This window comes from Phascolarctos cinereus, unplaced genomic scaffold (assembly GCF_003287225.1).
Source record: "Phascolarctos cinereus isolate Bilbo 61053 unplaced genomic scaffold, phaCin_HiC Scaffold_726;HRSCAF=1367, whole genome shotgun sequence".
Lineage (NCBI taxonomy): Eukaryota > Metazoa > Chordata > Mammalia > Diprotodontia > Phascolarctidae > Phascolarctos > Phascolarctos cinereus.
Window position 1 is genome coordinate 84134398 of NW_027556098.1, and position 15430 is coordinate 84149827.

At 38.0% G+C, this 15430-nt stretch overlaps 1 protein-coding gene across 1 annotated transcript in view; it reads left to right on the forward strand.

The window, feature by feature from the left end:
• The window catches only part of RPS6KA3 (ribosomal protein S6 kinase A3), a 103406-nt gene that overhangs the window by 6252 nt on the left and 81724 nt on the right, over nt 1-15430 (forward strand). Inside the window, 1 exon segment of the mRNA XM_020989910.2 lies at nt 9484-9540. Within this exon segment, the coding sequence (XP_020845569.1) occupies nt 9484-9540 (57 nt within the window).

The window sequence follows — 15430 nt, forward strand, 5'->3', positions numbered from 1 at the left end:
TTACAGATATGAAGTTTTCATTTTATGCAGAAAACATGTTCAGGGTTGTCTGTTGATATATTTGTTTTTATAACTGAGATAATTTTGTAAAGTCAGTTTAAGATTAAAATTGTGATTAATAATCTCCCTGCTTGTCTAAAATTCAATGCAAATAATTCATGCCTCTTTTCATCTTTTCTTGTGCCTTACAGCACCTAACCCTGTTGTTTGTCCTTACCTTGAGCTCCAGTGCCTCTAACCCTCAATTCTTTCCCAGGCCATCACTCATATGCTGTTTACACTCTTCTCCATTCCTCTTCTTGACTCTTTCTTCTCTCAAATCCCTTGCCCCCTTAATTCTCTTCCTAATATTACCATGCCAAGACTCAGCCTTGGTTTATTCTCATCATCTACCTTCACTCCTACTCATGTGCTGCTGAACGAAGCACTTCTCCATTCAAGTAAGAGAAAATCATGAAACCATGTTGAATGAATCCACTACAGATTTATGTTATATAATCTCAGCTGGGCCCTCACTGCAGCATGGCAGTCCTTTTATACCTCTCTAATTTATTCACTCTCCAACTTAACCATGGCACCTTTTCTTAACTTTTCTATATCTCCTCAATCCTCTGATGACTCTTCTTCCCCTTCTCTTCTCATTTGAGAACGTTGCCTCATTTCACTGAAAAATTTGAGGCCATTCACTAAGCTTCCTCTTTTTCCCTTCTCATCTCATATCATTCAGATATCTTCTCCACCCCTATCTCAAAAGAAGTGGTTCTTCTCCTTGACATAGCAAATCTTTCTAATATAAATTTATTTATTTTTAGTTTTCAACATTCACTTCCACAAGTTTTTGAGTTCCAAATTTCTCACCCCTCCCCCCACCCCAAGATGGCATGCATTCTGAATACCCCTTCCCCTGTTCTGCCTTCTCTTCTATCTCTCCCCCCTCCCTTCTCTTATCCCCTTCCCCTTCTATTTTCCTGTAGAGCAGGATAGACTTCTGTACCCCATTTCCTGTATTTCTTATTTCCCTGTTGCATATGAAAACATTTTTTTAAAACATGTGTTTTTAAAACTTTGAGTTCCAAATTTTCTCCCTTCCTCCCTCCCCATCTACCCTCATTGAAAAGGCAAGCAACTCAATATAGGTTGTACATGTGCAGCTATGCAAAACACTTCCACAGTAGACATGTTGTGAAAAAACTAACTCTGTTTCCCTTAATCCTATCCTGCCCTCCCATTTATTCTATTCTTTCTTTTGACCCTGTCCCTCCTCAGAAGTATTTACTTCTGATTACCCTCTTTCCCAATCTGCCCTCCTCTCTATCACCCCTCTGCTCTCTTGTCCCCTTCTCCCCCTATTTCCTGTAGGGTAAGACAGATTTCCATACCCAATTGAATGTGTATGTTATTTTCTCCTTAAGCCAAATCCTATGAGAATAAGATTCCCTCATTCCCTCTCACCTTCCCCTGTTTCCCCTCCACTGTGAGAGACTTTTCTTTTCTGTTTTATTTTTGTGAGATAATTTACCCCATTCTACCACTCCCTTTCTTCTCCAAGTATCATCCTCTCTCATCCCTTAATTTTATTCTCCAGATATGACCCCTTAATCTTCAACTCACCCTGTGCCCTCTATCTGTCTATATATACATACATACAATTTTTTTCCTTCAACTACCCTAATACTGACAAAGTTATCATGAGTTCAAAATATCATCTTTCCACATAGCAAATCTTTCTACATGCACAATTTAATCCTGCTTTTTCCACTAGGTTGCCTTCTCTCATCTGCACGCTCTTTTCCACTGACATGCTGTAATAAAAAATATCCATGTCTCCCTTATTCTCCAAAGTAAACCCTCATGTGATCTCTCTGTCCTTGGTAGCTATTATATCTTTCCTTCATTTCATGGTTAAATTCTTTGAGAAAACTACCTACCATGCATGCCTCCACTTTCTTAACTCTACAGTCAGGATTCCAACCTTATCATTCAACTGAAACTATTGTCTCCAGAGTTAACAGTGGTCTCTTAATTGCCAGATATAATGGCGTCAATCCTCATCCTTCTTGACATCTTTGCAGTCTGCAACACTGTCAGTCACCATCTTCTGGGTGCTCTCTTCTCTGTAGGTTTTTGTAACATTGCTTTTTCCTGGTTCTCCTACCTGTCTGATTGTTCCTTCTTAGCCACCCTTTCTGGATCTTCATCTAGGTTGCCCCCACTAACTAACTATTCTCCAAGGCTTTTTCCTGGGTTCTGTTCTCTCAATATGCTGTTTCATTTGGTGATCTCAACAGCTTCCATGAATTAAGTTATCATCTCTATATAAATGACTGTCAGTTATATTTGTTCAGCTCTAACCTTTCCCCTTAACTCTCTAGTCTTGCACATCCAACTGACTATTGGACATCCCAAACTGGATATCCGGTAGACATCTGAAACTCATTATGTCCAAAACTGAACTCATCTTTCCCCCTAGAAACCCTTCCTTGTTACTGTTATGGGTGTCACCATTTTCCAGTCACCCAGGCTTAAAACTTAGGTGTTATCTGCAGTTCCTTACTCTCCCTTTCTTCCCCTAACTAATCTATTGCCAAGTTGTGTCCATTTGACCTTTGTGACATCTCTCACATATACTCTCTTTCTCTCCTCTGACACCACCACCATGCTGGTGTATAACCTCATCACTTCATGCCTGGACTATTGCAATAGCCCTCTGGTTGATCTCCTACCCCATCTCTTCCCACTCTAGTCCATTCTCCACTCAAGCATCAAAGTGATCTTCCTAAAGTGCAGATCTAATCCTCTTCCTATTTAGTGGCTCCCTATTACCTCCAGGATCAAATAGAAAATCCTCTGTTTGGCTTTTAAAGTCCTTATAACTTGGCCCCTTTCTGCCTTTCCAGTCTTCTTTTACCTTACACTTTCCCCCACCACATATTCTGTAATTCAGTGACAATGGCCTCCTCCCCTTCCCCCTCCCTCTCCCCGCTGATTCTACATTTTCACTGGCTGTCCCCCCATGCCTACCTCCTGACTTCTTTAAGTCTCTGCTATACCTACTGCAAGAAACTTTTCCCAGTCGTCCTTAATCTTAGTGCCTTCCCTCTGAAACTGCCCCTCAGTTTATCTCGTATGTGTATTATTTATACATGGTTTTTTTCATGTTGTCTTCCTCATGATACTGAATTCCTTGAGGACAGGGACTGTCTTTATAGCCTCATGGCTTAGCACACTGCCATGGTGATAATTTAATCCTTCAGAAGATAAAGGAACCAACTAGGGGAGAGTCCATTCTGTATCAGGTTCTCAATAGTTGTTTTGAACTGGTTGATGGAATGGAAATTATGGAATCCCTAAGAGAAAGTGAATTATATCCTCCACCCCCAGAGTTTGTGGTAGATAATTTGAAATGTACCCAAGATTTTGGGAAAGCAGATCTCAAAAGATTCAGAAGAAAGGTAGTATCACATGAACTAAAATGACCCCTGGGTGGGGGGAGATACTAAAAAATTAAATTCTCAAAGCAAAGGAAAACAGTTTCAAAAAGAAAGAAAAATGAGATTTGTCTTGAAAACTGTGTGAATGAACAGCCAATTCACCAGCTTATTTAGATTTTTAAGAAGAAATATGTAAGATAGAAGCAAGGTCAGGTAACAGTGAATATAAGAGTGTGGTGCAGTAAAAGTAATATAAGGAATACTAAAGCTCAGAATGAGATAACGCTGCTGACAGGAGCCTAACAACAAAAAGGGGGAAAGGAAGGAGTTAGCCATTTCCGAGATGAAAGATCAGAGAAAGGATTGCAACTTTTGCTTGAGTGGAAGAGACAGTGGTAACTGACAACAGAGAGAAGGCAGAGATGTTCAGTTCTTGTTTTGCTTGTTTTCTCTGCCTAGAAGAATGACCTTTGCACTGGAAATGACAGAACAAAAATGAGTAACGTGAAATTGATACCCAAGATTAATAAGGAAATTAGAACCTAGCTGCCCTTCATGTATTCAGGTCACCTGGCCCAGATAAGCTACATTCTTGGGTACTGAAGAAATTGGTGGATGTACTTTCTGAGCCACTGTCAGTAATATTTAAAGATCATGGAAAATGAGAGTGGTAACACAAGGTTGGAAAAGGGCAAATAACCTAATTTTCAAAAAAAAAGGAAAATAAATAAAATCTGTAAACTATAGGCCAGTGAGTGTTATTTCCATTCCTGAGAAATTTTTAGAACAAATCATTAAAAAGATGATTAGTGAGCATCTCAAAAGGGAAATGGTGATTATAAGAAAACACCATGGCAGTTAAGATCGTTATGCCACTCCAATTAATAATTGATTAAAGAATATGAACAGGCAGTTTTCAGAAGAAATCCAAGCTATCAATAGCTATATGGAGAAAATGTTCCAAATCACTAATAAGTAGGGAAATAAATTACGGCAACTGAGGTTGTACTTCACATCTATCAGATTGGCAAAATTGGGGGGAGGGGGAGGAAAACTAGAAATGTTACAAGGGCGTTGGGAAAACAGACACATTAATAAACTGTTCAAGGAGCTGTGAATTATTACTGCCGTTTTAGAAAATAGTTTGGAATTATTCCCAGAAAGTTACTAAACTTTCATACTCTAATTTTAACATTCCCTTTGACCCAGCAATACTACATTTCTGAAAGAGATCAAAGACATAAGAAAAGAACCTAGTGTACAAAAATTTATAGAGGCTCTTTTTGTGGTAGCAAAGAACTAAGATGGTGCACGTCAACTGGAGAATGGCTGAACGTTTGAATTCATGACATACCAGGATTGGTTGAAGGAATTGGGGAAATTTGGAGAAGCAAAGATGTTAGTTGTTTGGAAGTATTTGAAGGGCATTCATTTTAAGGAAGAATTCGCCCTGTTTTCTTTGTCCCAGAAGGCTGAACTAGGAGCTATGAAGAGAAATTGCAAAGAGGCAAATTTAAACTTGATGGCAGGAAAAGCCATCTAACAGAGCTATCCAGACATGGAATGAATTATATTTAGAGGTAGTAGATTTCTCATCCTTGGAGGTCTTTAAATTGATGTTGTTGGGTATGTTAAGAGTGGGGGATCCTTTCAAGTATGTGTTTAACCATATGGCCACTGAGATCCCTTCCAACTCAGATTATGTGCTTCATTAATTACCATTCTTAGTTTCCTATCAAGTAGCCTTCATCTGTCCATCTTGTCCACAAATACAGCATGAGTTTTACAGGATCCTATGGAACACAGATTTAGATCTGGAAGGGACAGTAGAGGCCATCTTATTCAACTCCCTCTATGGGTCATTCTGGCTCTGTATCTAAATCCAGCTCTAAATAAATACAACTGACCTTTCCAAGTGTTGGCAAACCATCCTTTTAAATATGCTCTAGACATTTGCCAAGAAACAGAGTCAGGCTCACTGGTCTATAATAAAAATGTTGTCCCTCTTTCCCAGTTTAAAAAAAAAAACCTGAAACTTTTTGTGTTTTCAGATCAGCAGCACCTTTCTTTTTTATCCATGATTCTTCAAAGATTACTGACAGTAGACAGCCCAGCAATCATATCCATAGGTTCTTCAAGGACTCTTGGAGGCAGTCTAGCTAATGATCTGTGAGATTTCATGGTCACTTCCTTCCAGGGTTTTGTAAAATTTCTTTTATAGCAGTCTGTTCTTTATTAATCAGAATCAGATCTAGAAGTTCTACTGTTTGAAGAAATACATTTTTATTGTTAAGGATAGTCAAGAATGTATTAGCTGATTTGCTTTTAGTGGAATGTTCCAACAGATGTCAGAGTAGTTCCTCTCACATGACTGTTATATGCCACCTCCATTCAGTTTATCTTCTTTTTCCTGAACTCATCATTTATTTCCTCCTCCAGCCTAGGGTGTCTCAGTATTTTTTTGCTTTGTTTTGTTAGTATGGGCCTAGGATTTTGTTAGTGTAGGGGGGCTCCCAGGGCAGTTGAGGAAACATACCACTGCAAATCTTAAACTGAGATCAGTGACATTGACCTTGCTGTCCATCTCCTGAATCCACATTTTCACTTCGCTGCCCCCTGTGCCTGTCACTTTCTCCCTTACTAGCTTTCCTAACTTCATTCAAGTCTCAGCTAAAAACCCCACCTTCTTTAAGAAGCCTTTTCCAGTCTTCCTTAATGCTAGTGTCTGCACTCTTGAGATTATCTCCAATTTATTCTGAATGTATCTTGTTAGTACATAATATTAATAGCCAGCTTTATATAATGTTTTAATGTTTGCAAAGCGCTTTACAAATACAGTGTTGTCTCATTGTAGCTTTACAACAGCACTGATGGTAGGTGCTGTTATTATCATCAGACTAGGAAACTAGGCATACAGGTTAAGTGACTTGTCCAATGCCACAAAGCTAGTAAATGTCTGAAGCAGGATTTGAATTCAAGTCTCTGACTCCAGGTCCAGCATTCTATACACCTAGTTCTCTCTAGTTGTTTACATTAAACTGTTAGCCCCTTGAGAGCAGGGATTAACTGGTTTTTGTCTTTCTTTGTATCCCTAGCTCTTAGGCACTTAATAAATGTTTGTTGAGTTGCCTATTCTTCCTGTGTTATACTTGCCATTCTTTATGATAAATGGCTTAAAAGATGTTTCTCTTTTGTCTTTGTGCTCCTACTATATTGCCTGGCACATAGTAGGTTCTTAATGAATGATCCTTGATTGACATAGGTGGATAGTTTTCTTCTCCCCTTCGTTTTTATTTTAAAAGCCAATTGATCAGTAATGCATGTCTCTAGGCAAATACATTTTTTTTCATAAATCTTACTTAGTATGCTTCATCCTTGACCAAATATTTACTATTCCTGTATTTCAAACTATAACCCAAAAATCAAATCCCATTTTTCAGATATTTTAATCAGTGTACATTTCCTATATCTTTTTTTCTTCTGAAATTCATACCTTTAGTCAGTCACAGTAATAAAAATACCACCTGTGCCTCCAAGTTATTGACTTTGCTCAGTATTCAGTATTATGGGAGAATAGATTTAGAACTGGAAGAGACCTTCCTTATCATCTAACCTTTCCCCACTCATTTTACAGGTGAGGAAACCAAGGTCCAGAGAGGTTGTGACTTGCCCAGGACACACAGGTCATTAAGTGGCAGGGATAGGATTTGAACCCAGTTTTTCCGAATCCAGTGTTCTTTCCACTGCATCATGCTGTTCTTAGGACTGGAGCTTAACTCCACACAATGATGAGACATCTTAGTAGGACTTAAATAGAAGTTCTACAAATGATAGTTTGTAAAAATGTGAATTTTTTATAACCCATCTATTGACCACTTTGTCAACATAAAACTTTGAAAGTAAGTTTGCTTTTTAGGGATTTTTTTTTTACTATAGGTAGTTATTTTCATTGTACTTTTTAGAGCAGCAGTGTTACCTAATGGGGAAAGTACTTGGTTTGAGGTCACAGAATTCCGTGATCGTTACTAGGTTCACAATCTGGCTCTGGCACTTCAAAGTTGTGTTATTTTGGCCACACAGAATAGTGCAGTTGGAAGGGGATCCCAGAGGCCATCCATTCCACCTATACCTGACTGAGAATCAGCTTTATAGCACTGCCCACAACTGGTCAGTCCAGCAGTTTTTGGAAAGTGTTCAGAGAGGGAGAAACTCATGGCCTCCTGTTTCAACCCTTTCACTTTTTGGACAACTCAACTTTTCATCAAACTTGAGATTCCATCTCCTACCTTCATACTTTTGTACAAGCTGTCACCCAAGGCCTGTAATAGGCTCTCTTCCCGTCTCCTCTTCAGAAGAATCCTTTTTTCAAGCCTCAGGTCAGGTGCCACATTATCCTTTCCCTGATTTTGTCCCCTTGCCCCAAGTTGCTATTTATTTCTGTACATTTTATTATTCTCCTTTACCAATGTAGGCTTCATAGGGACTGAGCTGTTTTATTTACTGTACTTTATACATAGTAAGCACATAGTTAGTGCTTGTTCAATTAAATTGTTATGCATTCTTGGAAATCCAAGTTGAAATACATTTTCCTGTAGGAGCATTTTTGTAATTGATTAGTTGCTGAAATATTATCGTTCAGTTAAAGTGTTATGAGTTAAGTCTTCCTGGTAACCTCATCAGTTGTCATGGCTTTAATTGACATCTCTAGGCACCTGACTCCCAGATCTAATCTTTCTCTTCATCTCTAACCTCATGTCACCAATTGCCTATTGGACATCTCAAAACTGGTTGTCCCATAGACATCTCAATATATCCAAAGGAGAACTCATTTCTACTCCCCAACACCTTAGCCCTTTCAACCCACCCTTACTTTTGAACTTCTCTATATCTGTTTAAGGTACCATCATTCTTTTAGTCATTGAGGTTTACAGTCTCAAAGTTATCCCTGACACTTCACTCTCCCTCATCCCAAGTATCCAGTCAGTCACCACATCTTTCTGGTTCTGCCACATTTGTCCCCTCTCTCCATTCCCAGCCACCACCCTAGTGAAGACTCTAGTCACATCTCTCCTGGACTATTGTAATAGCCTTTTAATTGGTCTCCCTGTCTTAAACCTTTCTCCTCTTCAATTCATACTCTGCTCATCTGCCAAATTGATTTTCCTGAAGCACATGCCTTTACCATGTTGCTTTCTGCATATCCTAGGCCTCCTCAGGGATAAAATACAACCTCCTGCTTGTCATTTAAAACCTTTCACAATTTCATTCCAACCCATCTTTCTAGACTTTGTTGTATATTACTCCCTGTCATGTACTCTCAGAGGTCTAGCCAGACTGACTATTTTTGCTCTTCCTCACACATGATAATCATAGCCAGCATTTATATAGTGCTTTATGACTTGCAAAGCACTTTATATCTATTATTTCACACATTACACTCTTCTTCATCAGTGCTTTTGTACTGGCTTTTCCTCATTCCTGAAAAGTATTCCCTCTTCACCCGTATCCCTTAGGAACCTTCCATCAAACTTAAACTCAAATTTAAATTTCAGACTTCAAACTTAAACTTTTTGAAACTCAGGAGCTACTTTCTACATGAAGCTGTACTTGATTTCCACCTCACCCTGGCAGTTAGTGTCCCACCCCCATTAACTTACATTTATTTTGTTTCATAAATGGTATATGTGCTTTTATGTACATATTATTTGCCTTGATAGAATATAAGCCCTTTGAAGGCAGAAACTTTTATTTTTGTCTTTGAATTCCAAGCACCTAGCATAGTTGGTATTTAATAAATGCTCATTGTTTGGCTAATTGCCACCATTTATAATATTGTTTCTGTAGGAAAATTCATCCCGAATTACCTACAGCTAACTTCAAAGCAAACTTTTTTAACATACCAATGAATTCATTGGAACCACCTATATAGTCCTATGTCATTCAAGCTGTAGACAACTTGTAGGGAAGAAAAAGAACTTCCATATATGCCCACATATTTTTAACTGAGTTAAGAACTGTTTTAGTAACATTATACTTGGTCCCCTTTTCACAGAATGGGCAGCAAATTATGGATGAGCCTATGGGAGAAGAGGAAATTAATCCACAGACTGTAAGTAAAACCAACCTTATTAAAATATAGCATAGGTAATTAACAGATCACTAGCTTTAGTTAGCTTTAATTTACGAGAAGGAAATTCCAGGATTCAAAATTTCAAGTGATATTGGTGGTGTAATATTGTAATATTAATATTACATTATTGGTAGCAGTAGTAGTAAAGAGTGATTTATGCTTTCAAAAATTGTAGTTGTCAAATATATTTTTTCTGTGGGACAAGTTCATTCAGCTGGTTGGTTGCAGAATGGAAACTCAAGTTTAGGAAGCCTTTGTGTCCAGGTTTGGTGTTCGATCTACTTCTTTTTAAAATCCATTTCTAATAAGCTTTTAAAAATATTTTTTGAAACTGTCTAGCTGATTTTGATATAAAGGGGAAATGACTTATTTCATGTTATTTATTGCTGACTTAGTTAAAACTTGGGCATTTAAAAAGGTTCAGACTGATCATAAATTTAGTAAGAATAAATGTCTGACATACTGGGAAAAATCCCCCCCCCCCAAGAAATAAACATCATGCTATAGTAAACTGAGTACAAGACTCAGGGTCAAAAGGCCTGATTACTGACAAAGTAGGTGACTACTAGAAAATTATTTTACCTCTCTGTGCCATGGTTTCTTCATCAGTACAGTGGCATTAATAAGACATTATAGGATTGTGAGGAAAGCACTCTATTAGTATGGTTTCTTTTTGTTTTGTTTTGTTTTGTTTTTAGGCAGTTGGGGTTAAGTGACTTGCCCAGGGTCACACAGCTAAGTAAGTATCAAGTGTTTGGTCTGAGGTCTAATTTGAACTCAGGTCCTTCTGAGTTCAGGGCCAGTGCTCTATCCACTGCGCCACCTAGCTGCCCCTGGTATGGTTTCTTAATAGGAATGATAAAGGTTCTGTATGGTCTCCTATACATATGTCAGTATCATAGAAGTTACCTTGAAAGATGTAACAACAGAATTTTATTTGATCCTCTGATTATGATCTGATTATGATTTTTTAGAGGATAAGCCACTAAATTTCTGGTTGTTCTTAATATAAAAATGAATATTTCCCACTCTTTTGTTGGTAGGATTCTTATACTTTTTTTCCTGTTGTGTCTATTACAGTATTATATTTGAGTAGATGAAGGCATTAATAAATCAATGTAGTCCAGAGCCCCATAGAGTTGGATTCCATTTGAAAGCTACAAAGAGTGGAAGTTTAGAAACTGTATAAAAAAGTTTTATAGATGAATGAGCCGTGGGGTACCTTCTGCATTTTAGTGGAAAGTATGCAATGCAAGGTTTGGAGATAGGGGGATTAGGTTCAAATCCTGGCTCTACTGCTTAATACCTCTGTGACCTTGAGCAAGTCATAGCTTCTCTGAGCTTCATATTCATCATCAGTAAAATGATGGAGTTGAATTTGCTTAATACTTTTAAATTATACTTAAATTCCAGGCTGTTGATTAAAGTGTGCTAATTCCTTCAGACAGATAGGTGATGGACATGCAGAATGAGACGTATATTTTGGTCGTAGCCAATGTGGGGAATTTGTTTTGCTTGACTGTGTATATTTATTACAAGATTTTGTTTTTATTTCAGAGGTTGAGATAAAGGTGGGGAGGAGAGAAAAATTCTATTAAAAATTAACTTTAGGGGTAGCTAGGTGGTGCAGTGGATAGAGCACCGGCCAGGGAGTCAGGAGGACCTGTGTTCAGATGTGGACCAAACACTTGACACTTAACCCCAGTTGCCTTTTTTTTTTTAAAGGGGGAAAAATTGACTTTAATTTAAAAAAGAAATGTGTAGGTGATGTTCGCGCACGCGGGTGTGTGGTGTGTGTGTGTGTGTGTGTGTTACATATAGTCTGCTGTTGAACTAATTCAGTAATTAAAATTCAGTAGCCAAAATAGGGAAAGGATAAATTTTGTGATGAACTCAGCCTGGAAAAAGTTTACATTCTAAAGCGCTGCAAGTAGATTGGTGGGGGAGGGGGTCGGACCTTATAGCAAATAAGAATGCACTTTGTTTAAAACAAGTGTATTTTGCCCACTGTTTTGCAAGTGACTTACTAGCAATGAATGCTATCCAAATATAGCTAAAAGATGAATTTGTGACCATCTCTTTTTCTGTATTGTAAAGAATATTTTATTGACGATAGTGGCTGCCTCTTAGGCTCATGTTTTTCTTGATGCCTTTGCAAAAAGAAAAAAGTTTCATTTACAATATGATCATTACATGAATCTCTGATTCTCCTGTGTCCTGTTTGTCTCTAGCTCTATACCATGCTGTTAGAATTTATATTCACCATTTCTTGTTTTAGCTTAATAATTGCTTTTCTGTCCTGTTGGCAGCTAGGTGGGACAATGGATAGACTACCAGGCCTGGAGTCAGGAAGAGTTCAAATCCAGCCTTAGATGCTTACCAACTGTGTGACGCTGGGCGAGTCACTTAATCCTGTTTACCTGAATAACAGCAGCCTGTTGTCATAAGATCATAGATTTAGAGTTAGAGAAACCATAGAGGTCATCTAGTCTAACCCTCTCATTCAGGTCCTATTTATATCCAGCTCAGTGTAGTTATTTTATGGAGTCTTTTTCATTGCTTATAGGCAGTTTTTCAAGATGTCATGGGAGATCTCATATACCATTAGCTTATAGGTGTTCCTAATAAAACTGATTAAGTTGATTATGCCATCTTGTAGTTTCATGGGGAAAGTTCTAGGATAGGAATCAGGAGACCTTGTTTCCAATCCCAGCTTGTAAACTTGTTGTATGACATTGGGTAAATCATTGTGCTTCTCTAGGCCACAATTGCCTCATGTATAATTTGAGGGTTTTATTTTGTTGTTGTTGTTTATTCAGTTGTTTTCAGTTTTGTCTGACTCTTTGTGACTCCATTTGGAGTTTTCTTAGCAAAAATACTAGAGTAGTTTGCCGTTTCCTTCTCCAGCTCATTTTACAGATGAGGAAACTGAGGCAAACAGAGTTAAGAGACTTGCCCAGGGTCACACAAGCTAGTAAGTCTTAGAAGCCAGAGCTGAACTCAGGAAGATGAGTCTTCCTAACTTCAAGCCCAGCACTCTGTCCACTGTGCTACCTAGATGTCTCTTAGGGTTTTATAGATGAATCTAAAGTTCCTTCCAGTTCTAGAATTCTGTGACTTACTGTTCCATGACTCTAGGAGAAATGAGAAATTCTGATAATCCCAGCCTTCTCTGTGTCTTCAGATAGGTGTTGGCAATCACAGTCTGTTTGTAGTCTTTCAAAAAAGTAAGCTTGCTTTTGATTAAGATTTCTAATTTGTCAGTAACTGAACTCATGGCCTTCAAAGAAGAGGTTTACAGAATAGTATTTGTCTTGAGTTCATATGACTTTTGTTGAGATAGGTTGGATCTATGAAAAGACTTTTGAAGTATATTCTGACACCAGCTTTTGGATTCTTTTTCCATTCCTGAATATGACTACAAAGATTATGAAATCTGGAATATGGTTTAATTTCACTGGTGCTAGAGAGTAGATTGGAAAGGGCAACTAAATTAATTTAACCTTTTTAGAGCAGACAACTCAATTATTCAAATATCATCTTGCATTTGTTATAGGGTATTATGTTTTTCAGAGTATTACTTTGATAAGGTTGGTGAATGTTTTGTAGAGATTTAGATCATTCCTTACAGGGCATTATAGTACACTAGACTAAGATCTAGATTCAGATCCCATCTCAGACGTTTACTAGGTACGTGATCATAGCCAAACCACCCTAAGCTCTTTACACCTCATATTCATCAGCAGCAGGATAGGAATAATGATACTTGTGCTACCCAAGTGACCAGATTAAAATTTTACTTAAATGAGTAGGTGGTATATTTTCTTAACCTGATGTGCAGCAAATATCTTAAGGTCCAGGACCTATATTGCAGTTCAAGGGCTATAGTGGAGGCAAATGAGGTTATACAATGTTAATTTTTTTAGGAGGGGTGGGCCAAAAAGTGTGGAACAGAGAATAAGTGAAGCATTTCTTAAAGAAGTCTCCTCCATGGTAAAATAAATGTACTTGGTTAATTAAGCTGATCATCATATAACAAAATGTCAACAGTAATTTAAATTCTCATTTGAATACTTTCATAATGCTAACATAAGTCAATATGTTAACCAAACATTGTCATCTTTGTCTTTAACTGCAAAAAAAAAGTATACAGTTTGAATGATAGGGGTAAAGTAACTGTCACACAACTGGTAAGTGACAGAGACTAGATTTGAAGTCCGGTCTTACTGACTTCAGGCCCAGTGTCCTATCCACTTCACCACCTACCTGCAAATGAATCTTTGTTTAGTAAAATTTCAGGCAGAAAACACAGAACATAATGGTCTTAGTAGTTATATGACTACTGACTTGGCTCCTGGAAAAAAGAGAACCAGCCCTGAGCAAACACTTTGTCATCTCCCTTTTTATTTCTATTCTCTCTTCCAGAACATGATCTGGTGTCTTCATCTTAATACTCTGAAAGACCAGGGGGCTCCCCGTCCCGCACCCTAGCATGCAGTACCAACCAGCTTTGACCATTCTTTGTCCTTTTGCTCCTTTCTCTTCTTTCCAGTAAAAACTCCCATTTCCTTATGGTAGCTATATTATAAAGATCAAGGGAAGTAAGCAATCTCCTCCCCACAAAAATAACCTCCCAACACTCCAGAATTTGCACTCATTAAGGAATATGCAGAAGAGAGATATATTTTTATGTCTATTTCTGTTTTCTTTTTCTTTGTTTATTTGGGGGGGGGTTACCTTCTCAACAGGAAGAAGACAGAATGGATATTAGAGAAATCTTGGTTGTTGCAGTCTTCCAAACTAGTACTGATAATCTTAAACTAAGGCATATGTGCTAGCATTGTTATCTCCCTAGGCAAAGTTTGCTTCTGTCTCTCTCCCATTTGAATTCTCCATCATTCTACATTTTCTTACCAACTACCTACTTAATACACTGTAGTCTCCAAAGTCTGTTGTCCTCTACCCAAGCTTGTCCTGCTCTCATTCTCCCCATTCCAATTAGAAAAAGCATTGGTTTACACATAAGTTATATTTCTTTTTCTTTTGGCAAGGCAGTTGGGGTTAAGTGGCTTGCCCAGGGTCACACAGCTAGAGTCAAGTGTCTGAGGCTGGATTTGAACTCAGGTCCTTCTGACTCAAGGGCTGGTGCTATATCCACTGTGCCACCTAGCTGCCCCTGTTCATATAGTTTTCAAAGTCCTTAAATCAGTAGATTTGCTCTTTTAGTGGGCGAACTTACATCTGAAAAAGGTTTACACTGATAATTTGTTTAGTAAACCTTTTTCTTTTGAAATACTAAGCTGTGAAAGAACTATTCTTTTCTCCAGATGCTAAATCTGCTGTGAAGCTACAGAGACATATTCTGATATTAACATCAACAAGTGGACTAATACTTTGTGATTTGGCTAGATCAATCTCATTAATTTAACTCCTTTTCTCAGCCCTCAGACAAAGGCAAACCAGTAGGTCCTCTATTCAATTGGCTTTGTCTTCCCAGTAATACATGGATCAGATACATTTCCAACAAGGCCAGACCTAGAAGCATAGGAGCCCAGGGAGAAATGCAAACGCACATAATTCAATAAACAGGAGTGTAATTCCTTGACTGTTGTGATTTAAGAAAATCTTCTGGTTTCATAGCCTGTGTCTAATCTCATACTTATACAGTACTTACACCATAAACATACCGCAAGAACTTGCTTTTCAAGACAAGTGATTTTTGAGCATCAGATCAAGACTAAGTTGTCTCTGCTGCTAGCTTTTACTCTAGTTGTTTTGTCGTTCCTTAGGAAGACTGTGGTAAATGCATAATCTCATCTGTGATACAGAGTGATAAAGTACTGGACTTAGAGTGACATCCCATCTCAGA